The sequence below is a fragment of the Cottoperca gobio genome, chromosome 7, assembly GCF_900634415.1.
Source record: "Cottoperca gobio chromosome 7, fCotGob3.1, whole genome shotgun sequence".
NCBI lineage: Eukaryota > Metazoa > Chordata > Actinopteri > Perciformes > Bovichtidae > Cottoperca > Cottoperca gobio.
The window spans coordinates 9,971,454-9,999,097 of record NC_041361.1 but is presented as its reverse complement, the minus strand read 5'-3'; the positions used below and the strand labels follow the sequence as shown (position 1 = coordinate 9,999,097).

General features: G+C 39.9%; 3 protein-coding genes across 4 annotated transcripts; all 3 read left to right on the top strand.

The window, feature by feature from the left end:
- Positions 1-6,628: 6,628 nt before the first annotated feature.
- On the top strand, positions 6,629-9,908 carry hoxc10a (homeobox C10a). 2 transcript variants are annotated; one of them, XM_029435119.1, is made up of 2 exons: positions 6,629-7,391; positions 9,378-9,908. In XM_029435119.1, the coding sequence occupies exons 1-2, from the start codon at positions 6,725-6,727 to the stop codon at positions 9,653-9,655; spliced, it is 945 nt and encodes a 314-aa protein (XP_029290979.1). In that variant the 5' UTR covers positions 6,629-6,724; the 3' UTR covers positions 9,656-9,908. The 2 variants fall into 2 exon arrangements, with proteins under 2 accessions (XP_029290979.1, XP_029290978.1); XM_029435118.1 differs by having other exon boundaries at positions 6,629-7,421.
- A 7,991-nt stretch (positions 9,909-17,899) lies between these two features.
- Positions 17,900-20,037, top strand: hoxc9a (homeobox C9a). The gene is made up of 2 exons (XM_029435122.1): positions 17,900-18,539; positions 19,591-20,037. Exons 1-2 carry the CDS (start codon positions 17,996-17,998, stop codon positions 19,833-19,835), a joined length of 789 nt encoding a protein of 262 aa, XP_029290982.1. The 5' UTR covers positions 17,900-17,995; the 3' UTR covers positions 19,836-20,037.
- A 3,874-nt stretch (positions 20,038-23,911) lies between these two features.
- On the top strand, positions 23,912-27,615 carry hoxc8a (homeobox C8a). The gene is made up of 2 exons (XM_029435123.1): positions 23,912-24,628; positions 26,064-27,615. Exons 1-2 carry the CDS (start codon positions 24,193-24,195, stop codon positions 26,396-26,398), a joined length of 771 nt encoding a protein of 256 aa, XP_029290983.1. The 5' UTR covers positions 23,912-24,192; the 3' UTR covers positions 26,399-27,615.
- The last annotated feature ends 29 nt before the right edge of the window (positions 27,616-27,644 follow it).

The window sequence follows — 27,644 nt, the reverse complement described above, 5'->3', positions numbered from 1 at the left end:
AGAGAGAGAGAGATAGAGTGAGAGTGTGTGTGTGTGTGTGTGTGTGTGTGTGTGTGTGTGTGACTTGTGTTGAGCGCATGTGTATTTCGTATGTGTGTTCCGCAACATATGTGCATGATGATTGCACGTGTGCATTAACTACAATTTATAATTAAATGTAGTCTTTGAACTTCAATAATGTCAAGGCCTTCACCTTTAACCCGCTGCAATAAAGTGGAATCAAGGAGCCCCTTTAGCCCGGAAATGTGTGCAGCGTGGAATGGGCCAATGGGAGTGAGTGGGAACAGAAAATGGAATGTGTAAAGAGACCAACTTTGACCCCTCGCATTAAACTACAGCAGGTAACTTTGCCAGCTTTAGCATGCCCAGTAAATACACTTTATTGTCCTTGTAAAATGTCTACGTTTTCACGCATGAGACGTTTTAAAACATGTTGGTATAAACTGTAGACCTATATTTGTATTCTCCAAAGAAACAAAAATCATGTTTGCGAGTGCCTGTCGCAGCGTGCCTGTGGTAATGGATGGTTCTGCAAACATGACAGTTTGTACACGCGTGGGTGTGTGCATCAGCCCATCCTTTGATTTCTGACGTTAGATGTGAGTCCTTGCTCAGGCTGAGGTGAATTGATCAAACTGATTTTACAGTGCAAATGATTGCATGGTTGTGTATTTACTCCTGAGTGTTTAGTTAAGGTTTGGGTCGTTTTGATTAATTAACGGTTATAATTAAAGGTTTTGGCCAAGGTTTTAAAATATTTCTGATGTAAATTAAGAGAAGATAAAAAGGAAAGGAAACTATCCTGGATGTATCCACGTGATGCACACCTTTTAGTGCGTATTCATCATGTACTAACGAACACCTGGGAGGAATTTTACAGGAATTGAGATCAGGCTCAATCTGCATATGTCAGTGTAATATCAGAAAGGACAGGTGGCCGTTCTGACAAAAGAAAGGCGATGCACACTAACGGAGATCAAGGCTATAGGAGCCCCTATTTCGCCACACCCACCAACCTTGGCCCTGGGACGGTGACATGAGTAATTTGTAGCCTAGGTTTCACCAACACACAACGTCACTAACGGATAGAGCTACAGAGGCTCCTGCAAGTGTTGTCTATCAACCACACGAGGGCCAGGAGTCTCCCGGCCTCTGTACAGTTTTGGTTCCTCAACGGAATCTTGAAAACATTTCCTGAGATGGATGCCTCGGTGACATCAGAGTAGTATTATTAGTCCTAGATACATCCTTTGTGATGTGTGACAAAAGTAAAGTCCACTCTGGTGGAATGCAACTCCTGCTATGTCTCAGTCCGGCTTGGTTGTTGTGGTAAAGGAAAATGGCGGTGTGTTTTATGTAGATGAGACGAGGCAGGAGGGAGAAGATGTAGCCTGCTGCTATTAAAATGTAAAAGGAAAATTGATTGATTCAGCTCCATAAAATCTGAGGAATTGTTTTAAAGAATCTCAGTTTTTCGATCTGATGCTGTAAACTACCAATAAGACTTTATTTTATTTTTGGAATATAAGTAGGCTATAAACAAATAATATCTGCTTCTTATATTCAGGGAAGGGTGTGTATTTATAATGAAAGGTGTAAAATTATTCCCATAGGCCCATAAACCATACTAAAATAGTATGGCAACATAAGGAATTATAAACGTGAATAAACTGAATTACATAAAAACGAAAAAAAAAAATTCTTGGCAATAAAATGAACACCTTAGAAAAGCATTTTTATGAAAATAATAAATATATAAAAAAGCTCGAAAAATACAAAAGACAGTATTTATAGAGGGGGACAAGTGCTTTCGATAATGCTTTTTATTTTTTACATTTCCAGTTAATTTTTTTGCGGATTTAAGTAAACTTCATCAGTTATAATTTATAAATTGTTATTGTGTTTTTAAATTGTGTTGTAAATGTAGGGGTGTTCCTGTTTTTTATCTGCACATCATAATCAAGGGGTTATAGGCTATTGAATGGTTTTATACTACAGTGTACTATTCGCATCTCAGCACCTATCCTGTTCTATAGGGCCATAAAACAGTTCGACGCTGTAAAACGAGCTCGCGCTATTGCTGCAACCAAATAACTCTCAAAACGCTTGAATTTACATTGTGTGCATTTGTACGCTGCTATTTGTTTATGGTTGCCACCGAGTTTATTGTGACTGTAACTTGTAGAAAGTTTTAAGTCAGATATAACGGCTGGTGTGTGTAGTTGCCGTGATCGTCAGTGGCAATAATGTAACACTGCTCTACTGTGATGGCGGTTACCATTCTGGTTTTTAATTAAGAACTTACATGATTCTGGCACAATAAATTAGCAGTTGTGCATGGAGTGGACAGCAGCATGAAAGAGGACACAAAGCAGAACCTCCTCACGTCCAACTGGAAATATATTTCAAAGTGGCTGCCAGGAGCAATTTAGTTGTGTCGCCCCAGTGGCTCCTGATTAGTACAATAAGGAAACCCGCTACCATGCCTTCTGTCCCGCAGCATTCAACACCCATACCTGTTTGCAATATAAGAACAGCCTCCAGGTTTGCAATCAATTGGACGACAATTTAGTGGCGAAAGTGTTGGCGTGTTGGCTGTAGTTTAGACAAGTGTAAAGACCACGATAAAATACTGTTTGTGTGTGTGTGTGTGTGTGTGTGTGTGTGTGTGTGTGTGTGTGTGTGTGTGTGTGTGTGTGTGTGTGTGTGTGTGTGTGTGTGGATTCTTGAAGGTTTAATGCACTCAAAACTATAGCATGTACAAACTATCCTCACTGCAAACTGAGTACTTTACTTGAAAATGACTGATCGACACATCTGCAAAAAGAGGATCACGACATTTGTCGGAATTTCTTTCGGGAAAACATGGTTTCCATGAGTAAAGACATCCATTGGATAAACATCCAAAAGCCTAGCAGAGCAATAGTATGTGCAATTTGTTATGGAAGCAGAAAGGTATGCATGCTCAGTGAAAGCTTTCCTTCATTTTTGAAAAGTTCAGTTTTGTTCTTAATTCTCATCACATACAACTGTGGGGCTAACAAGCCCGTCCAACTTATTATATATTCTGTAATTGCCCACTATTGGGTCTGTAGCATCAGAGTAGTTTTGTTCAGCAGTTGTTTGCTTCTCTCACTTCTGTGTTATAATATTGTGTGTATTGCACAATTGCGTGTGCTTTGTCCCGGCTCAGATCTTATGTCACCAGGTGCAATGATAATGTCCATTCTAAACCGGCAGTACTGTCAAATCCCAAACTCGTGTTACTAAGTCTGGGGCATTATTTTGCACATGTTTACACATTGTTTACATATTTTTCGCTGCCAGTTCTGAAACAATACTAAATGTGACATCACAATACTTCGGCTATAATTATCTCAGGTGTGTGACATTCCGGCAAGTATACAGTCCCCATTATCATTTCAGGCGTATGGTATTATAATGCTTATTTCCCTGCACCGCCAGGTCTCTGGTATCATAATAGCAGGTCTGAGGCGTCACAATGTTCTCTGCTTCTCTTTTGAAATGTAATCATTATTTAGAGCTCAGTGCTCCTTGAAAAGTTGTATATAATTTGTTTTATGTGCATGCCTTTTTCTTGTACTGGGCTGAGTTGAAGGTAGCCTGCAGGCTAGGTGTGAATCTGTCATAAAGCAGTTTTTGTGTGACAGAGGTGTGAGTTTGTGAGGTGGGCTACATTATATTAGGTGTGGTTATTAATGCATCCCTACGCGAGGCAGAACGTGTGTGTGGATTAAAGAAAGATGGAGTGTGAAAATTATAACCTTAATAATCCTTTATTCCAGGATTTTCCTGTTCTTGGGTGAAAAACGTCTTTCTTCAAAATATAAATTTTTCAGGAACTTCATTAAACTTTTAACTCACGGGCGCACGCCAGTTTATAGTTAATAATATGGTCTTTATAAGGGTTTCAAGAGCCCAACATGTTCTGCACTCTAGGTTATCCGTCCGTGTATCCTCAGTTAATACAGAAATCACAAAAACTAAAGTGACAAGATTTCCATCTGAAGCTATGATTTCTTTCAGAAATATTGAGAATGTTAGGAATGGAGAAATACCACAAAGTCACTGTTTATCGTTATTTACATTATTTATTTCACTTACATTCAGTGTATAACATGCAAATTAATGTACCTTCTCATCTGGAAACATCACTGTACACATGCAAATGCAAACAAATATTGAAAGAAACACATTTCTAATAGAGCCTATCTTGCCCTTGCCATTGAAAATGATTCTGAACTGAACACAGACAGGCAGACAGATGCGCGTGCACATCTCGCACAAACCAATCTAGAGGACGCAAGCAGATTTGTTTGCAACAGAAATGTTTGCTAAAGATCTGTTAGTAATACAATCCAATTATTTAAAGACCAAAATGCTGACGAGACATAGTTTTGTGGCAGTCATAAAACCTTATACGTATTTGACATGTTGCAATACTGCAGCCTCACTGAGCGTTTTGAGGCCATTTTTAAAATAGGACATTTTAGAAAACCTCTCAAAAATATAAAAATAGTTGTATGAACTTTGTTGTTATGTAAATTAATTCATAATAATAATATACTAATAGTGTTCGCCTTTGTACAATTTATTAAACCGGTTGATTCTGTATAAAGTTTTCAAACAATAGCGAGAACCAGGATCTCGTGAGGTTTCGACAGCAGTGTATTAGCTGTCCCTCGAGCAACTGCGGGTTTGTTTGGACTGGATGTCCTAAAGTGTACTGACTGCAGCACAGAAAACATAGTCGTGACACAAAGCAACACCAAAACAAAGACGACGGGGCTTTTTCAGTAAACAAAAAACACAGAGTGTGAAAATAAATGTAGCATGTAGGTTAGAAACTAACTTCATTGTATTAACATGCAACATTCACAAAAACAATTTAGGCTACCCTGGGGTATTCAATGCAAATAACATTTGAACATTTAGTTTTCTATCCAATAGGAATGAAATAGGCCTATTAAAATATTGTTCTCGTGTATTTTAATTTAGATGTTTTAAATTACGTGTAGTCGAGGTCAGTTTGAGTAACTATGACAAGATGCTCATTGTGTCGTATTGGTGTTTCGCAATAGTGGACTTCCTTATAAATATCGTTGCTGGTTTCGGGTGCAGCACAATGTAAACTTGTTGCTACTGACATCTATTTTTTAAAAGAGTTTTCACCTCAACGAGACAAATGTAAAGTCTAACAATAATGTTGGCAACATGTGAATAGTTTTGAGGAGAAATCAAACGTTGACAGTATCAACATATTTTGATTAAAGAAAGTGTCTTTGCATGAATACGCATTCAGTGAAATGAGAGAGCCACACTTCACTCACATGCCAGCTCTTCTGGCCTACACCTAGTCTCAGAATGAAAACTTTAACACAAACAAAAACGCCAAGTAAGACTGTTCATTTCAGATCTTTAAAATATTGAAAGCACAGTAGAAATTAACAAGAATTATCATAAAAATAATACAGGATCGTATATAACAATCGCTCAGGTATGCACTTAATTATTTATTAGGTTGTAAGATGTTTGGTGTGAACTGTAAAAAGAAAAAGAAAAGTGAAACAATACGCTTGACGTAATTCTGTATGTGTTTCCTTTTACACCACAATAATAAATACCCTTATAGGCCCACTATCCACAAGTATACACATTTCACCGTCTAGTTAATATGTTGTTGCTCATTTCAGGAAGAAAAGCAGTTTAACAGCGAAGTGCGGCTTCAAGAGTTAGCCCAGTCTAGTTAAAGTGAACTAATTGGTCCATTAAGATCTAATATGTTTGCTTGTTAACAAATTAGTTACGAAGAAGTGCTAAAGCTATTTAAATAAAAAATAATAATCTGAAATCTCAAAATAAAAGACCTGGTATAATGTTTTTTATTAATTAATGCATGAAATGTATTACCGTAAATCTACAAAAGGATGTCGGTAAAACACATTTCAGAAGATATCATAATCTTAACTTTAGTCAAATGCAAAAGTGAACGTTTTAATTGTTATGCTACTTCACAACGTGAAACCTACTCTGCCATTTGACGATGTTTTCCAAGTTGAGAATTAATTCTGATTCATTCGCATTTCTGTTCGGATTTTCTTTTGGATAACACACCTGCGCACATCTTACCTTGCTTAAACGGTGGCAACAACAACGCAAATAGACAAAAACAAACAAAAACAACAGACACTGTGCCCTCTTATGGTAACTCCTCGATGGCTCCTCGATCTCCACATCGCTGGCGCCAGGGCGAAAAGGAAATCATACGTTGACGAAATTAATTTTCTTTTGAACATTTGAAGTTCTGAACTTAAACCGCATTAAGATACTCAGAGGCCACGTAGTAAGTGCCTTAAAGAAATTCTACTGCAGCAGTCGCCCTTTGTTCCCCCTGGTGTGGGCCTGCTGTCCTGACAGGCGTTTGGTCGCTAGGTGGCGCTCTTGCTCCACCAAAAACCCTCCAGCTTCCCAAACTTGACCGCGCTGACGTCACGTTAGTCTGGAGCATCAAGGCCACTTCCACGCCGCTATTGGTCTGAAAATCACATGACATGTCTCCCAGCATCCATAATTATGTTACTGATATTTTTGCACCCCCCTCTAAAAGATGTCAGCATCATACTGTCCTTATTCTCCTGGAGGAATCCCGTAGTTCAGACTGGGTGGAACACACTAAACGATTACTGTGTTGTCAAATACAAAAATGTCATGTCCGAATAACATAGCTCCCGGTAACTTCCTGATGGATTCTTTAATGGGAGGATCATCTTCCTTCAGGGGTGAGGGTTATTCCAGCAACCCCGGGATGTACATCCACACAGCTGCAGAGTACGGATATTCAGTGATGAGAAACATTGGGAAGGCTGGACCATCTTCACTCTCCAAAAGAGACGAGGTTCCTCCGAGCGGTCTGTCGCTCAGCGGCTTCCAGGATGCGCCCTACCTGTCAACACAGCTGGCCACATGGACCCCAGGCTCCAAAACCAGTAGGGACGAACAACCTGTTGCCCAGTGTTTACAACACTGCTCGTTTCCAGCGGGCAACGTCAAAGAGGAGGCGTTTTGTTGCCTCTATCAGGATGACAGCAATAAGAGGAAACAGACAACAGAGTCGGCCACTTACATCCGGCTCGGGGACAATAGCTGCCGGCCTGAGCAAACCGCCTCGTCCAGCGGCGGCTTCCAGGTGTATAACGGTGAGAGGCCGCATGACGACGACCAGCAGTTCCCCTCCGTCTTCTCTCTGACCCACTTGGCGACATCTGTTGAATCAGCATCAAAATCGAAAATAAGTTGCCGCAAATCGGCGCAGGTTTCAAAGTCAGATGAGTGTCAGAGCAGGAAGGAAGAGAAGGCCAAGAGTGACAGCTGTTCAGATAACTCGGACGGGGAATTAAAAGGTAGACCACTACTTTACCCCCCCCCCCCCCCCCCTCCCCTCCCGTACACACACGTACATATCCATTCATACAAAACACATGCATACACAGATCATTTGGAAAAGTATTTCCACACGTGCATGTATTCTATCAGTGCTGTGTGTGCACGCTGTGTTGTGTCATGGCCCAATAACGCAGACATGTCTTTGAATGCAGTCTTACGGGCTGTATGGGCATTTGACAGCCTCGCCTAGCAGGGGTTACGGTTCCCGTGGCATTTAACACCTTTTCTTTTAATGTGAGAATGTGAGATGGGCAGTTATCATCGAAATAAACACGCTCACACACACATATCCCACTCTCTCACTTATCTCACACTCTCACCTACTATTTCTCTCTGTTGTATGGGCCATTTACATTGTGAGACGTAACCATTTTTAACAGCACCATTTTACGCATAAAAAAGTTGGTATTGAGCCAACATGAAATGGTACGGTTTTGCTCCACAGTTAAAAACCTTTTGTCACAATGCCCTGGCTTATTTTAAACCATAGGGAACAATTCTCACTATTATATTTATCATAAATACATTTACATGTCGCTGCGTCGATGCAGCGTTAACTCACGATCAGTCCAGTATTTAAAACATTTTAATTTAAAGTCAAAGTCCACTTCTGAGTACTATTCTTCCTTCATTTCCTTCATGCTAACACTGGTAGCTTGATAAGAATGAAGCAAATTTGTCTTCTTGTGTTAGATAAAAAAAACACGAATATGTACAACTATTTTAACTGAAAATGTTATCAACCGATCGGTTGATAACACACACATGCATATAATAATAATAATAATAATAATAATAATAATAATAATAATAATAATACTAATAGTTATTATTATGCCCTTAAGACATTGATGCTAGAAACTGATGCTAGCTACAACTGATGTTATTGCATAGCCCTCTGCCATTTGTCTTTATCTCTTATTTAAAATTAGTTTCAGTGCGTTTAGTTATTTATGGCGTTAGCTCCATACATAATGACCAATAAGCTAATTTTATTTTATTTTAATTTAATTAGAAGATATAGCCAGGCAATAGGACCGTATTTTTGAATGTGTGTGTGTGTGTGTGTGTGTGTGTGTGTGTGTGTGTGTGTGTGTGTGTGTGTGTGTGTGTGTGTGTGTGTGTATGTGTGTATGTGTGTGTCCTGTTAATCTCATATTACTGAATTAAATGTTTTGGTAATGATTAAATGTGGGCTACACACTGAATGTTCACATTAGGGTAATTATTACTGTAACCTACATGTTGTGTGTGTGTGTGTGGGTGTGTGTGTGTGTGTGTGTGTGTGTGTGTGCGCGCGCGCGTGTGTGGGTGTGCGTGTGCGCGCAACAGGGGCGTTATTCCCTAGAGTGTGCAACCTAATCAAGAAATTAACTGAATGTGCAGCAGTGTGTGTTCTCTGCCATCACCGACATTCCTTGTTTCTTTGTCTTTTTTTTTTTTTTTCTAGTCTGATATTATGCTACAGAGACTTCCTTTGGTTTTAGGACGAACCTCCAAAAAAAAAAAATTCATTTGACTCCGGCGTGCAAAGGTAATAACATTTTATGGGAGTCTGAGGTCCAACACAGACAAAAGAAGTGCTTACACACCCTAGTTTGATTTGATCTAATAATAGCTGTACATCACACAAAAGCAATTTGAAAGCAGTAGGAGTTGCAGCAAAAGGTGGGATGTTCTGCAGTGTTCATTTGTTCAAGTGAGAGTCGCGGAGAGTCAACATCTAGGTAAAACTAGTCTTCTAAACTATTTTGATCCAGATGAACGCTACTGAATGTGCATGTGAGATATGGGCGTGTGCCGAGCATCCAGTGTATTGAAGGAGGATAAGAAGCTGCATATGATCTCTACTCAAAATGACTGTCCGGATTTGGCCACAGTTGCTCATTGTTGTCTTTCTCTTGCTCCGGTAGATGATTTATCCGCGGAAAAGACAACGGGAAGCTGGTTAACAGCCAAAAGTGGAAGGAAGAAGCGGTGTCCCTACACAAAGCACCAGACGCTGGAGCTGGAGAAGGAGTTCTTGTTCAACATGTATCTGTCTCGGGAGCGCCGCCTGGAGATCAGCCGGAGTATCAACCTGACCGACAGACAGGTCAAGATCTGGTTCCAAAACAGACGCATGAAGCTCAAGAAATTCAACAGGGAGAGCCGAGAAAGGGAACACAGTACAGTTTATAACTATTCCTGAAGAGATTTCTACCGTCACACACATACACCCACACACATACACACCCCCATACATATGCATGTACATGACAGATATTGACAGACATGCATGTGTCATCTTGTAATGCATTCAATAATCATTTATCAAATTTCTCTTTATGTGCACACATACACACCCACACCCACACACAGACACACACCCACTCCCACACACACACACACCCACACCCACACCCACACCACACACACATTCACATACCCACGGCGTGCCTTGATATGAACTCTAAAACGCTGCAGACTAGACTTGAGTTCCAGGTGAAAACTTGCAGCAGCATTGGAACAATGAGGTGCTATTATCTCGTAATGGCAATTATAATATGACATGAAGCAAACGAAAGGAGGAGGCTATCCCAAGCAGTCTATAAATAACTCGTGGCATGTAAGCAGTTTCACTTTGCTGAGCTATAATGAATGTTTAGCCACTTGTGCCGCTTCCTCGTTGGTGTCTGTTGCTGTGGCATATTCGTGCAGTGTAATGTGCATGCACCAGACGATATGAAGCTATGTCATGGCAAACGATTCCAAAACAATAAAAGGAGGGGGAAATGGAAAGGTATTACCAACTTTGTCCTTCCCCTGGCATAGTGGTGCAAATGAGAGGGAGGGAGAGATACTGCGGATGAGAGAAGGAGATCATGGCACTTTTAATAGAAGTGAGAGACCATAACGTTGATTTAAATATTATCCAGGTGACCACAGTAAGTCAAGGTCATAAAATTCTAATGTCAGGTTCGCCCTGGAAAGCGTTGGGGGTGGATTTTATGATCTGCAAATATAATGTGCTGCAGCAGTAAAGATGCGTTTAAAGGTGTGTGTGGAGGAGGGCTAATCCACACAGCAGAGACTGCAATGTGCAGGATCCAGCCGGGGCGCTGGGCTGGAAGGAGCAAGCCGCCTCCACCCGGGATAATGGAGCTTCATGGGAGCAGGAGATAAGAAAGATGGTGGATAAAAGGGACCGCGACGGCTGCAGGAACAATAACAACAGGCATCATGGCAAACACGTGGATAACTAAACGCACCGGAGAGGCGTCTGCAGGATGCAAGTGAAGGTAGGACTCGCATTTCACGTAATATTGTTGTTTCCTGTTTTGGAAAGTATGCCACATCTGTCAGGGGGAGCTTGCTTGACAGCTCTTGTGGCACGCATGGTGCACGCCTGCACACGTCGATAGTTTATAAGTTGTGGATCAATCAGCGTGCTGCTGATTTTTGTTTTCTTTATCGCTGCTATCAAAATGCTGATTGTTGAATATTTTGCATTATGTTTCTGTCTACTTACTGTGACCGATTTATTTATTTATTTTAAGTTTTGCTTATTTGGAACAGCCGATATGGTTCTGATGTACCGCTTCAATGCTAATTATGGAATAAGGACAATATCATATTAAGACTGATACGGTTTTTATGATAAAACGAGTAAAGGCATGCCTGGCTATATAGGTTGTGATTCGAAAGAAGCTTGATATCCAGCCTTATTAGACAATGTTATGTTTTATTGTGTTGGTACTCGCCTTTTCTCTTTGTGCTGAATAGTGTTAATCCTCTCTTGGCTTTTGCATGCTTTGTCCTTTCCATGGATTTTAAACCCCCTTTTGCGCGAAGCTGAAGTGTGGTTTAGGTAGTTTCATGTTGTTGGGGTTGGCTTCCTGGCTCGGCAACAAGAAACTGCCTTGATTACGTCAGTTCGTCTTCATCAAGGGCACAATTTCCGCTGAATTACCCCCTATAGTCATCCAGGTCCCCGCAAATGGCATTGTAAATGAACTGAGCTGCAATACCTTGGACAGAGACGCTTTCTTTCTTTGCTGTTATTTTGTGGTGGGCTGTAAAACCTTCTGAGGCTCTCAGAAGGAGAATAGGTTGTAAACAACATGGGGTAAAGTTTTAGACTGCGTTGTATTGCATCTGTCATCACTGGCTGTCTGCTGAGGTTTAATGGTTTCAGCTGCTTTATGATGATCTGAATAGATAGATACCAGTAGATAGATGCCACATATTTGACTCATTCAATTATCTGACAAATTAATCTGGGTCTATAACAGGAAATGGATGCATATTGACATTTCCATGATTTTATGTGTGTGAGCATACGTCTTGTTCTCGTTAATGCTAATACACGGCTGCTTAAAATGTATTATTTCAAAATGCCGTGCAATCCCAGTTTAACATTTACTGCTACGTTTAATACAGAGAAGTGGCCTAATATTACAATATATTTGATAGGCCTACTATATGATTTAGAATTATTTTTACTTTGAAAGTACATTTTTTCCACAAACTTCAACACACATAGGAACACTTACACTGACACTCGTGACAGCAATCATCCCATTAGAAGTCACATTTAGCTAATTGAGGCCTATTTGATTTTAATTTTTGATTTTTCAGTTAAATTCCTGCAAACTTTATTTTGTGCATTACATAGCTGAACTCGTTCATATCATGCTTTAATTGTTATTTGTCTTGTTTTATTGAATAGGTTTTTTTTTTTTCCGGCCTTTTTCCGTATTTTATATTAATGCATTATATTACCTTAATTTGATCAATTAAGACCCATATTTTAAAGATTTTAGCCGAGTTTATAGATAAGAATACTTCTATCTTATGTTGATTAAAATAGCCTCGCTATTAAATTATATTTTTAGATTACTGTAACTAAATTATTCAACTAGTCTAATTGCTGGCATCTTATATCGGTAGCACGTCAGTGAACCATTAACTATTACAAGTATAGGCCTAACTTTATTTAAGTCTCGCCTAATCGAGTATTCCATTTCATTATTAAGATTAGTGATGTGTTCAGCAGAGGTGAAATTAATATAGGCCATTAAGGAAAATAAAAGTCTTCAGGAAAGTGATGAGCTTAAAAGAAACACATGGACTTATTTATGGAACAGTTTGTTCTTGTTGCGCAGTCAGCATCTTTCCTTTAAGGCAGTCCAGTGTTTATCCTGGTCACTATTTCCCCTTGTTTTCTCAGCCCCCCTCCCCGGTAGTGCAACTGGAAGAGACAGTCTGGAATCCAAAGTCACTTTCATTCAGCTCAGTGAATGAGTGTCTCCCTTGGAATGCATCACTGACAAAGACTTTACAGCGCTGGAAACAGCCCCGAGAGCTGCACAGATTCCCCCTAAAACCATATACACATAAAGCAATTTATTTCACTTTGTAGTGGTGCACAGGAACTAAAGGCTTTAGTCAGCCACTTCCTTGGGACAGCTCAAGATGTGTTACTGCCACTGGCATGATCAGACATGAACCAACTATGCTAACGGCTTTCCTTTTTATTTTTTTCTTCTTTCTTTGACATACATTATTAGCTTTTCTTGTGAGATATAGGGAGAAATGATTAGTACAAAACTTTTTTTTTTTTAAGATAAAGACGATTCAATATAGAACACGATGGACGTTAACTTTCTTTCACTGGGAAATGTTCATATTTTGTATTACTTTAAACATTGTTGGCGACATCAGCAAAACAATAATTACAATTAACAATTGGGAATCAATTTTATCGGCATTGATTGAAACTGTAATTAACTAAACTGTATAGCAGAAACGACATTTAGGCTACAAAAATGCCACAAATAGCGAGATTGCTTTTCTAATTCAAGGGATCATGAACACTATCCCATACGAATTACTTTGTCTTTTTTAACGAAGAAAAACTGTCCTGTAGGACCAGAATGCAAAATGTATATCACTGCGGCAGGCCCAGTCACCGTGAGGATATCTATTGGCCTATTGGTCTGGAATAAATCTCAGGACACGGAGGAATTTTTATCAAGTTTCTTAATCTGGAAATGCTTTTGGGTCTTAAATAATGAATTATAAGAGGCGTCTTTTGATGAAATTGTGAAATTAAGCGGTTGTCGAGGACATTGGTAGTAGGCTACAGTTTGGGTAATACGGATAATTTTCTGTCTTTCCAGAAGATCACACAGTAATTTTTGGTTGTGCGTTTTTTTTCTGTTCATCAGATGTTAGTTGTAAATAACTTGTCGTATCTACTTTGCATTTTCTATATAGAGCGCGTATAATATGGATTAAATGTTGCCTATATAGATAAACCACTCATTTGGTTAAACTGTACTGTGCGTGTCTTTGTAAGTGAAAAGCCTTGTTTGATCTGAAGGTTCATGGGCAAATATACTGTTATATGCTGGGACTATTTCCTGGTGGAAATTACATTTAATATCTTCATTATTGACATAATAGATGATGTGCCTCCGCCGTGTCATCCCACAAACCTGCAAATGTGACCGCACTTGTGTAATGAGAGAAAGTCATGTTGCAATGCAAAGCATACATTTTTCGTTTTTTATTCGTCCAACAAGCAATGACACAAACGTGTTGTGCTGACGGAAGTGAAAACAAATGTTCAGACTCCCTTGACATTGAAGATGGATCATATTTACCTCGATCAGCCTGTCGAGCCTTGTGCTTCTATCTGTTTTATGATTATAATAAAAGAAAGAATAATCTGCAGCCTGTCATAATCTACTATTCACGCATCTGTACTGTGCCGCTATGAAGATTGGGTCGTGTTGTTTAACCTACGGACATTTTAATGATACCAATTGAAGCTGCATTGTTCAATAGTTATCTTTCTTTGCATGTGTATTCTAAAAACTACATTAAGCGAAACAAAGACTTCAACCAAGGTGGTCAGTAGCAAATGGATTAAAGGCGTATGTCCTTAAACACTTGTTTTTGACAATAATTCCACATTAATATGAAGCGTCACTGCACTGCGACGGCGCTAATGCACCCAAACTGTTTCTCCCTGTAATGTGTGTGTCCGATAGCGTGCACTTGAAGTATAACGGCTCAAAGCTTTACATAACTGTCTTAAATCCAAGACAAAAATAGCATTGTTCACCCCAGTAAAGCGAATATTATATAGGCCTGTCTTCTGCGTCATACTGCACAAGTAGAGCTGTGTTCATTTTTATGAACATAAAACGGAATCGTATAACGTATAGTCAGTGTCAGGAATTGTTATCATCATAATTAATTTGTTATAAACCTATACATTACTTTCATTTGAGATGGAGGACAATTCCAGTACATCCCTGAAGATGAAAACACAAAGTAGGCTCCATATCATCTTAGAGAGGCTGAGGATAGAAGGTCTCATGTGTAAAGCCTTCACAGGCACATCTGTGATTTGGGACTTTATGAATAAAATGGACTTGACTTGACGATGGAGAACCTCGGCCCACCTAAACGCAAACCCAACAGTTTCGTATTATGTGTCTCCTTCTAAATGTGTACTGATGCTTCATTTATCAATTTCTATTATTTATTTTTCATATATTGGTGATACTGGATTAAATATATTCGAAACGAAATTGTCAGAGCACGTTTTGTTTTTGTTTTTGTTTATCAGACTGTGTGTGTGTGTCTGTGTAAAATGCTAAGGAAGAAGGGAACATATGAAATACAAAAATGTCTGCAATGCAAAAACGATGCATTTATTTGGCAGTATAATCTTAAAGGTTCTTGTTGCAACTCCACTTGTGTTCAGGAATAATAACAGTAAAATAAAGATATTCCAGAAATAAGAATCAACAACAACAAAGGAATATTTAATGATGCAACAGTGTTTATTAAAGCACAACAGACATGGATATACGAGTGGAATAGATACTTTGTTAAACAATATCCTCACTTATCATTCATGGAGATGCTTAATAGCACACACACACACACACACACACACACACACACACACACACACACAAACACACACACACTCTCACACACACACACACACACACACACACACACACACACACACACACACACACACACACACACACACACTCTCTCTCACACACACACACACACACACACACACACACACACACACACACACACACACACACACACACACACACACACACACACACACACAAACACACACATAGACATACACCCACAGGCGCACACCCACGACAACACAAAGGATTATTCAGTGGATTACTTCGGACAGAGATACGAGCTATATCATGTATTTATATGACCATATGTTATGGTATTAAATGGCCACGAAGAGCATTTTCATTCTGTTTTAATGGCAGCAGCAGAATAAACGGACTTGGACCTTCAACATGCAGAAAACATAAAACTTTAAAACCTTAATTAAGATATGGTAAACTTACTAAATGGCTGTATTTCTGTAAACTTGTGGGGAAAATGTTTGACTCGCCGCAGACTTGCGCATTCATCAGCGCTCACCAGGACGCCGTTTGGTGTTATCCGGGTTAAGGTCTGGCGTCTGGCCTTTTAAATTTCATGGTTGAATCTGAACTCAGCAGCCATGACAAACATCGCACTTGCTAATGCGCATACTGTTTACATTTAGTTTTACATCACGGAGTCCAGCTATTGAGTATTATACCAATTATTTCCCAAGTGTAAGAATTAATTTGAACTAAAGTTGTATTTAGTCTAGACTAAGTAGTGACGTCATGTGATCCTTATAGCTTGGCGATGACAAAGGAGAGATTTGTTTTCAAATCCTATCAATTTACAGTTTTTATTTTCCTACAGAGCGCGTAATTATCCCTCGTAAATTAAGGTTTATTTTGAAATTTAGTCTTTGCTTGAACCGTAATTTCTTATTTATGGAACACAGTGCAATGAGTTTGAATTAATTTCAGCATAGCGACCTGTGGTTTCTTTGGCTGCTACTGTAATTTCACTTTTGCAGATCTATACATTCTTATATTTAGCTCACTCGTCTTAAATGTTGCCATAATTCAATTAGCTTTTATTTCAAAAAGTGAAAGAAAATCTAAAAATAGGTAATCATCATACCTATCGCACAAAAATAAATAGCATACAACACACCAAAACAGATAAAACATACATACACGCAAGATTAAAACCCATCACAATGACACTCATCAGCATCATCATCACCGTTTCTCAAAAATGTATGAATACACTCTTGCACCAAAGTCACCACACCACATAAATATAACGTGTGCAGCTCTTTGGATTTAATAATACATCATCGATGTTGTTATCGACCTCGTCCAGTCTGCACATGTGCATTAAACTTTCAGTATTTATGTCACAATTAGTCTAATTTGTATTCCCTGTGACAGTGGGGTTCTTTTGCTTCATCGTTTATTAGAAATGTATTATTTGCTGTGTCGCTGCAACCCTGCCGAGGAGTTCAGGGATGCTTCACAGCCCACTAACTGACAAGCTACACTCGTATATCGCAGGGCAACACGGCCAATTCCTGCCATTAGAAGCAACAGTAACATTGTCCCTGTTATGAAAGCTTTCATCTTGTGAGCTCTTTAACGAACCTTTTTACCTCCTCTGCTCTCTGCAGTCTTCTGTTTCCTCTCTTCGGCCTTTCTGTTTGATAAGAATTGTTTCACATGCATAAAGTGGTTTTATGTTGAGCGAGGAACCCGTATGCAGTCTTATTAACGACACGTTTATGAACAATCAAATGGTCCTCGTTAAAATTTATTGATGGGCATAAAAACATGGACGGTCACTAGCCGAATATAACCCGCTGTAGTGGGCTGCTTGTCAAGAATCTGAATCCCCTCCTCTCCTATCTCCGCACATCCCATTTGGAAAATGGTTGGTCTGTTGCTCCCTCGTTAAAACGTTGCAAACTTAATTGTTGGTGTATCTTGCATCCCGTATTTTGACTCTCTCTCTCGCCTGTCTAGGCTATATGTAGCTACTGTGAAGCCTTCTCTCTCTATTAAGAAATAAACGGCAATCCACCGGAAGTTAGACACACCTTATCAAATGTGCCGCTTTGATAAAGATAAAAGGCGTCAACGATTCAATAAACACTCAAATGCTGTAATACTATCCATTGCAATAACAGGGGCTACGGATTTCGCCAGACAGAGATTGATTACACCATCAAATAGTGCCTTGCTCGGTTTTAGACGTAATGTGCGCAGGTCTGTACTGCGACTACATAAAGATCCACCATTAGCTCTACAAAGACACGTTTTCTTTAAGAAGAAACATGGTTGTTAAAGTTACCTCTAAAACGTCCGAGAGAGAGCAAAAGAGCAAATTCTTTAATCCGATTTATGTGCATTGGGAGCCCAGGATGAGTGGCGCATTGATCCACTGTACAATTTTTGTGGGGGTAAATATAATCACGTGTCGGTGAAGCAGCCAATCGCAGCCAGGGAAGCGTTGAGAAATAATTACCTGCCTTGATTGTTCTATGGCTAGATAAAAAAGTACACATACACTCCATATAATAATCGGATGCATGTAAAAGAGTCAGGGAAGCTTCGACATGTCGACCACGGGTCCCATAAGTAATTATTATGTGGACTCCTTGATCAACCATGAAAACGAGGATGTCCTTGCTGCAGCTCGGTATTCGGCTGCCGGTTCGCACTCAGCCGGCCCGCGTCCGACGTCCCTAGTACCGGAGTGTGGTGACTATCCTTCCTGCAGCTTTGCACCCAAGCCTCCCGTCTTCTCCACTTCATGGACCCCTGTACACCCCCAGTCATCAGTGGTTTACCATCCATACAGTCACCAACCTCACTTAGGCACAGACTCGAGGTATATGCGGTCATGGCTGGAGCCGATATCAGGCGCCGTGCCTTTCCATGGCTATCCGGGGAACAGCAGGCACTATGGGCTGAAGCCCGACGCCTATCAGGAGCACAGAGCCGCCGAATGTCTCGGCTCCAGCGGACGGACCTACGCGGATTATCTGTACTGCTCATCTACTGACATACGAGACAAGACGCAGCAGAATATCCCTTCTCCCGAGTCGGAGCTCCTGGCTTCAGGGAAACATAAAGACGAGAAGCCAGAGCTAGATCCGAGTAAGTTCAAGCTCCTACTGTCTTTTACAACCGGGTGGAAGTTTTGGTTTGTGAATGTGTAAAACTGCTTTTGCTGAGAGCCATTTAAACGTCATGCATAAAGTGAAATTATAAGGTGTTTCATCCTCCCTTTTCAGCTCAGCTCAGAATCGCCTCTGTTAGGGGGAAAGCTTTAGGAACTGACAAACGCTACTAGGCTAATATTGGGGCTATAAAACGAGACGGGGTTGTAAACATGGACTCAAACCTACAGGAAGACGTTGAATTTGGAAGGCTGTTGCATAATGTTAAAAACATGCAAGTTGTTCTTTTTAAGCGAACAACCTTCACGGCCATATGAAATAATATTCATCAGTTAATGCTTTATGGTGCATTTTTACGACCATATTTTGACCCCGTGCCATTACACACGGCACATGCAGCCCTATAAGACGACTTTCAGTGCTGTTTATTAATGTAGGCCCGTCTTGTGAGGGAAAGCCACATTAGGCTCTGTTTCATCCCGAGTGGTAAAATACATTATTCTCCCATATAATAATAAGAAGATGCTATGCATATAGTTGCACATAAACATTTTTTTTAGGAAAACTAATTCGCATGACTTTTCCAGCCAACTTGAGGAATGTAGAGACATATTGGAGGACTTTCACCACGGACCTGTAAAGGCTTGAACCACGGGCCATTTTATGGGCCAATAAAGTGAATAAGCGCATTCAGTATTTTACGACGGTGTTACTCACAAGTCAAGGGGACAAGGAAGCAAATCAGTGTAGGGTTGGGTAGTCTGAGGCTGAGAATCTTTCCTCAAAATGTTTACTATTAGCTTAGCTTTTATGATAAGCATCAAACCTGTGTGTGCTTTGACATTGTTTTCAAATGTAGCACCTTGTGATGAGCACACATATTTGCTGTAAATCCAGAAGCACATTTTCTAAATGCTCAACACTAATGTTGTCGTCATTTGGCATGGTTTCAGTTTAGAAAATGTCTCAAAGTGTTGACTATATCTTCTGTTATTTTGTATTATTATTAATATGTTTTTTACTTGCAGATAACCCTGTGGCAAATTGGATACACGCCCGCTCCACGAGGAAGAAGCGATGCCCTTACACAAAGTACCAGACTCTCGAACTGGAAAAGGAGTTTTTGTTCAATATGTACCTTACTAGAGACCGCCGATTCGAGGTCGCGAGGGTCCTGAATCTGACCGAGAGGCAGGTCAAAATCTGGTTTCAGAACCGGCGAATGAAGATGAAGAAAATGAACAAAGAAAGGTCCGACAGAAAAGAACAATAATGTGGACTGCAGTCACAAAACAACCATAATAACCACTAGTCACATGGACAGCACAGATGTACCAAAACCCCCTTGCCCTCCTCTTCATATTTATCACTTTATCGGATTTTTTATTAACCTTATCTTCGAGACTGTTTAATGCTGATTATGTTATTTTCCAGTGCACATGTATGTGTCCACCGTATAAGAAGAAAAAAAAAAATCAACTTACATTCGGCTTTCACTTCGAAATACCTTTGTGTTTTTTTGTAAGAGAAATTATACAAGTGCAGTTTGGACACATTAAAACTGTCTGAAGAAAGAAAATACTTGAATTCTTTTGAATTTCACAAACCCATAATTTATGATGTGAATGTTTTCTTTCATGTTTATTTCCTTTGTACGTTGTTGTGCAGGTGTAGTATTTTGTACAGAAACAGAACATCTGCGATCGGACTTATCTGTCTTGTATTTTTGTGATAGTTGTTGTATTTGTGCATCTCTTTTTTTGATTGTAGCCTACAAGTTTAACTATAGAGTGTAGATATAGACCTCTGCAAATATAAACTTAATCACTAAGTGCTTGTATGCTGTATTCATTGTGACTCAACGTGGATATCATGTTTGCGAACAAACTCATTTAGTACATGGCTGCAGCGAGGGCCTAGCAAACAGAATCTCATTCAATATCAGCTTAACTATTTTCCTGATTAAAAAAACCGCAGGGAAATTGAATTACCATTTGGTTAAGCTACACGTTGCAAACAGATGTGTGTTTACTAAAGAACTATGCCTTCACAATTCTTCGTCCAACATGTTTTGCCCGACGAACATTCCTGCAAGTACAGCTAAGGCCTAAATGAGCTCTGCCACCGCAAATAATGGCGAGGTCGAAAACTTAAGTTGTCAGTGCAGTTCAGGCTTTAGAAAGTCAACATTGTTTTAATGTAGCTTTAAATTGCTTTAAATTGGGTTCTTAATTAGCTGTATTAAATCCACAGCCATGTACATTTTCAGTTTAATATGTATTCATGGATAAGTGCACACACACACACCAAATAAACACACGCATAAGCTTTAGCATAGGCACCGGGTTTGCAGCAAATTATTAATTCTGCTGTTTTGTTTACGTTTAACTAATTTGGGTGATCAGCAGCAATGAATATATAGTTCTCTTAAATTGTACACAAAACATTCGGATAGACAAAGAGCAAAACATACATGCATGAGGTATGTGTGATTTGTTTTATATGCCTTTAGTATAAAGTACCCACAACTGTTGTATGCCGTTGTCACATTTCCACGAACGAATTCGTTTATAAATCTTAACCACTGCTATGAGGTATTTTCTTTAATGAATTACCATCTTAATAATCTTATAGACTGCTAGTGTTATACTTTCGCCATGCAGGTCCACATGGCGATCAGAAAATCCGAGTCTAAATTTGAACCTCTGAGAGTTAAAGTGAGAGACACTTTCCCAAGTCTCACGTTTGTTTCCTGGGATAGGCCTAAATTGCCTTTTTGTGGTAGCAAACAATACGGACAGGATGTTGTAATTTCAAAGCCTAATCCAGTGCATTTCCGCTCTGCTCTGACAAAAATGCCAGTTTTACAGCCCCTGTTGGAACTCGGCTGTTTGTCTCAAATGCAGACGAACAAAGCAAACTCGACTAACTGGCTAGACGTCTGGGCTAAATTACTTTATGGTTTTAATGGACGGTGGTGGTGGACTCCTTCAAAGGAGAGTCATGCGCACCTTTCAGGGGACTTTTGCCTGATGGGCCAGCCGCAACCCCCCCCCCCCCCCCCCCCCTCCCGCACTTCATCACATGAGTGGTCTATTAGCCTACAATTAGATGAGGAAACGTCAATAGTTATTGTGCATAAATACGAGTGCTGCAGAACACTGGTATCTCTCTAATATAAGATCAGGTAGCGGCCACGACAGGAAAAGGATACAGTACAACAACTATTTCAAGCCTGCTGTAAAACAGAGGAGACTTGGGGCATTTAGTTACATATCTGGCTAACAGCTTCTTTAACTCTGCTTTATTTAAAGATGGGATATATACAAGGTTTGGACAAATGTGGAGACCCTTTCTGTCCACATCACAGTTGTTTCTGATTGGTAGATTCTTTCATGTTTAGGGACACATCTGAACACTAGATGACGCTGTTGGTCCACGTTTTGAGCAGGGTCTGTGTGTTGAAGGGCTTCTTTACAGCTCTGTGGCTTGGCTGAAAAATGAAGAGTAACCTATCGATGACAAAATGACAGATATGGTCACTCACCGCATTATGTGTAATAGGCCACAAAGCAGCACTTCGTCTACAGCGAGCTGGTTGTTCTGTTGGACACGAAGTGTGTGCATAAACAGGATTTTTGTTATTCTATTTGATTTTTTTTCTTTTCTTTAATCTTCTGACTTTCAGTTTTATTTTTATTTTTGTCACTATTTCAGTAAAAAAAAACGTATCCGATGTCCTTACATTTATACGTTAATTAGGATGTTATATTGTTGTTTTATTTGCTACCCATTTTATGCTCATCAAAATAGGATAATTTTACTCAGACAGGTTTTAGTTTTGACAAAGGGCAATAACATCTGCATCTGCAGACGGGATAATACGGCATTATGTGTTTGGATTCCTTGTCTGGATTTGTTTTTGTAATTGTAGGTTTTAATTTTCATGGTGTAAATTACAAAGAAGTTGCAAAACACATACATTCATAATTAACATAATAACATAATTAATGCACAGACATATTTATTTTAAATATATATAAAGACTTTTAATAACAGTTGCATAAGTAACATCATTACCATAAATAGCAAAAACAGCAACAACATTATATAAAATAATCACATATTACAGCAACAAGGAAGTAATAATAATATTACTATATTATTACTAATAATATAATTTAACTGTAATGTAACTACAACTAATGATAATAATAATAATAGTAATAATGATAACAATAACAATGTCATTGTCTTCTGCACAGTTAAAAACCTGCTTATTTTTTATATCCTTAATATGTGTTGGTTGTGACGTGTGTAGCTCAATGTCCCCAAGAAGTATGCAACAATGATTGGCAATCTGCATATTTATAGAGTGTGAAAGGTCTATAAATTCGCCCAGTGCGCCTTTCATATTTTACGATGATGTGTATAAAACGTTAGTAACCCCACAAAATCCACACTAGCATATTTGGATAGAGAGCCCATACGACTATTGAGCTGGGAATTGTGCGAGCTCATTGTAGCTAAACATCCAATGTAAAATTTTATGAACTCCTCCACGTGGGAGATTTACTGCTGATCCTCGTCGGTTTTTACGGGGTCAGTAAGTGGCACCTAGTATTCACAGGTCGTGTTTATATTTGCGTGTGTCGGTGTTTTACAGCGCATGGTGCAAGTGTGTCGCCCTGGCCTTTACTCGGTTACACGGGGATGATGTGTTTGTCTTCTTCTCATATATTATTTACTTGTGTGTCATAGCTTCAACGCTGTCTTTCTCTAGTATTGTTTTGTGTTGTTGCAACATTTTGGTTTTCATGAACTTCCCAAATGCTATGTTGACCCCCTGGTGCTCATAAAAGCTCAACTGTTTTCTAGAAATCAGTGTAAAAGCTTCAGCAGGGGATGACAGAGAAAACAGCTACTCATAACAGCTTTATCCGTTTTTAAAGAGGCGACCTTCCCTGCTTTATACACCTCATAACCTCCATGCAAAGACAACAAGCTGCACTGTAAAGTCAGACAATAGTGGAAATGTACTACCATGTGTCACAGTCTTTATATTTTAACCACTTCATAACTCCATTGATCTTCTTATAACAAAGCTTTTTGTGATAAACATAACATTGATCATATTTAAAGCCTCTTGGGTTGTTGGTTATGATTAGTGCAGCTCCTCTCAAGGTGGATATACGTAGGGCCCACGTCTGACCGGTCGTAGGAAGATGAAGGGGTGGGGGTGGAGGAAGGTGGGGGGCGCCTGTGGTGGGGGTGGTTCGGTGGGAAGCTAAAAAAAGGAAAAAGAAAGAAATGAGCAGCGTCTGTGACTGTGCCGCTGGAGCAAGCCAGCTTTAACCTTAGCTAACGCACATCCAAAGCACATGCCATGAGCCGGGTTTGAGCCTGCGAAACCTGAAAAAAACACTCACGACTGCAAGCGAAATCCGATGAGAGGAACGGCTCAGAGAGAGTGAGCTGCCGTATATTGTCCAAAGGGGCAGCGTTTCTCCTAGTTCCGGTTTGTCTGCCTGTGCGCGCTGTGCGAGTTGGGACCCTAAACAAAAGGCTGCCATCATCCTAAAGGAGATATTCTACTGCGAGAGAGCCCGTCTGCTTGATGCTAACTAAACATGAGCTCCTATTTTGTTAACCCTCTTTTTTCTAAGTACAAAGGCGGCGAGTCACTGGAGCCAACTTACTACGACTGCAGGTTTCCACAAAGCGTTGCCCGCAGCCACACGCTGGTTTACGGACCCGGAGCAGCCGCACCGGGCTTTCAGCACCCGTCCCATCATGTGCAGGACTTTTTCCACCACGGGACCACGGGGATCTCCAACCCCGGATACCAGCAAAACCCATGCGCTTTGGCTTGCCACGGAGACGCAACGAAATTTTATGGATATGAAGCCCTTCCGAGGCAAACGCTTTATGGTACCCAGCAAGACGCAAGCCTAGCGCAATACCCAGACTGTAAATCGTCGAGCAGCTCTAACCCCGGAGAAGGACAAGGCCACTTAAATCAAAACACCTCTCCCAGTCTTATGTTTCCTTGGATGAGACCCCACGGTCAGAATCATACAATTATTTCCTATTCTTTATCTGTTACTCTGTGTGAGCGCGCGTGTGTGTGTGCGTCAGTGTGTCTGCCTGTGTGTATGTGTTTGTGTGCACGTGTGCTAAATATTCCTGAGTATACAGTAACTGTGTCTCTTAACTATAAAACGAAATAAGTATAGGAACATGATGGGGCACATACAACATGTACTGCAGGCTGCTGTTGCTCTGCAGCACATGTCCATACAGGGCTGAATTTTTGCTTTCAAAAGTGCCTTTAAACACAGAATTGCTGATCACAGCTCTTGACACACGCTCTTTGAAGTCAATTATCGTTGACATAAGATATTTCACAAACTGCAAACGCACTAGGGGGAAGGATGAATAAGTCATAGTTTAAAATATGGTGTTGCCACACACACCAGTAGCATGCAGAGTGACAGGAGGGTTAGCTGAAACACAACATGCCCGATTATCCAGAATCCGGGGTTTGGGGGTAATTTGACCCACAGGCCCAATGTGGCTCAGACTCATACAGCCATAATCATAAGGGCTTTGTAGATATTACCTCCTCCATTCATGGATCATTCTGTTCAGGCTATCAGGCTACATTAACTCCACACAGGTGTAAGCTTCATTTTTATCTACTCACAGAGATATTTATCATTAGCCTGCTCCCATCTGTTGTTACAGGGTAGCTTAATCTCCCTCTTTTCGCATACTTTCCCCCTCTCCTCTCCTCTCTTCGTGTGTGTGTGTGTGTGTGTGTGTGTGTGTGTGTGTGTGTGTGTATATGTGTGTGTGTGTGTGTGTGTGTGTGTGTGTGTGTGTGTGTGTGTGTGTGTGTGTGTGTGTCACTCTGTGTGTGTGTACGTGTGTGTGACTGAAAATATCCACCTAGGCTTGTATAGGCCCTGTTGTGAGGAAAACCATACTCATTTATGTGCTCCTACATGTTGTTTGAATACTAATCTAAAATACAATATATTGATTTTTTTTTGTAGGAATTTAGCATCAATAAACTGATGGCAATTTAGGACACTTTTGCCCCTAGATAAATGAATTAATAATTGATTCCCATTTCTATATAAATACAGTATTTGCTCACACTCACACAGTAACTCTTTCGTGAACTGGGTGTAAAAAATCACAGCTCCTGCAGACAGGTCTGTAAATGGTATGAACATAAAAGAACTTTTGGAAAATTCCAGACGTATTTTGAACAGTATTGCTAATATTTGAAGACTAATACATTGAACCATATCACACTTTTAAAAAAGGACTTCCCCCGCTCTATATGAGTGAATGTGAACAGGAGTGAAAGCTGAACGAATAGTATTCATGCTGAGGGGAAGCAAAAGCAGAATTTATTATAAGTATTCTGAATTATTTTTTTTATGGGGGACCGTGGTCAGCCCAGCTAACCTATGGCTTTATTTCATTCAAGCCCCAGGAAGACGGAATGGAAGGCAAACCTACAGTCGTTACCAAACTCTTGAACTGGAGAAGGAGTTTCTCTTCAACCCTTACCTGACCCGCAAGCGAAGGATCGAGGTGTCCCACGCCCTGAGCCTCACCGAGCGGCAGGTGAAGATTTGGTTTCAGAACAGGAGGATGAAGTGGAAAAAAGAGAACAACAAAGACAAGTTTCCGGGTCAGAGAGGAGAGGCTGAAGCCGAGGCTGAGGCTGAGGCTGAGGCTGAGGAAGAGGGCAACGAGGACGGTGAAGTGGAAGAGGCAGAAGAGAAAGAAGCGGAAGAGAAAGAAGAAACCAAGGAGTGATTTTATGGTCCTTTTTATGGTTATATGGCTGAAAAAGAGAAAAAAGAGGTCCCATAAACAGACGAAGAGTCACAAGGAGGCAGAGAGCGTCAACTTTATGACCAACCTTTCATTTTGTCAAGAGGGAACAGGAATCCTTCTTAATATTGTTGTCATAAATAGACAAAATTCTCCCTTCTCACGATTATCCTAACATGAGTTGCATTTGGAATTTTTCTGTAGAAGCTACAAACGCTTGTAGCTTATTTTCTTTGATAGAACATTCGCCCTTGCAAAAAAAAGGGCAAAGTAAAACGCATGTTAGATGGAAAATGGCTTAGCTATTTTTTACAATTTGCTTTTAATAACTGTGTCAAAAGCATAGCCAATTAAGATCAAAACATGACGAGTGCCGACCTGTGTTGTAAATAGATTATAGCCTACATTTAAAAGAACATGGACGTCATTTCAGAGTAGCCCATCCGAAAATGTAAGCGAAATGTAGGCCTATAACTTAGTAGTAGTGTTCAAACATCATCGCAGCAGTTACATCGGCTAACGGTCTGTGTAGAAACCACAAGTTTTATTATTATAATTGTTACTGTTACTGTTTTACTCGTTTTCATGTGAATGGCCTAGACAAAGATAGCCATTAGCTCCTCAGACATCTTTTTTCTAGGATTACCAGGGAAATGCAATCGTTTGAAATCCTTTGATGCTACCTAAACCTGGGGAAATTGCAATAGAGATTTCTGAATATAGAGATTTCATATGGTTTTAATTTTAAAAGTGTTCTATATCAACCTTATATTATTAAGTTATGTATGTAGCATTTACCCAATATACAATATACACTTGTTGAAGACAATTTGTGGGTCTTGGGAAGACAATTAGCTCAAAGACAAGCAAACATTTTTGAGATTGTACCACGGCACTACCTAAACTCAGAGCTTTGCCTTTGCTGAATTTATATTCCTCACTTGTGGCATCGCTCTGATTCGATTGCAAGCTATTTCCCCAACAACTAAAACTGCCTATAACGCACATTTACTGTGTATGATAATACCTGCTACAATTACAAGGATTTTAAAGTAAGGGAATTTTTATTTTAATGTGCTGGTGACATAGCGTAGTTGTTTTGCACTGAATATAATCTTTATGTACGTCTTGTTATATATTGATGTTAACAATATGCTCGTTTCCTGGTGTTTCTCCTGTGAAATACAGAATTGTGTGTCCCCGCCATTGTTGATGTAAAATCACAAAT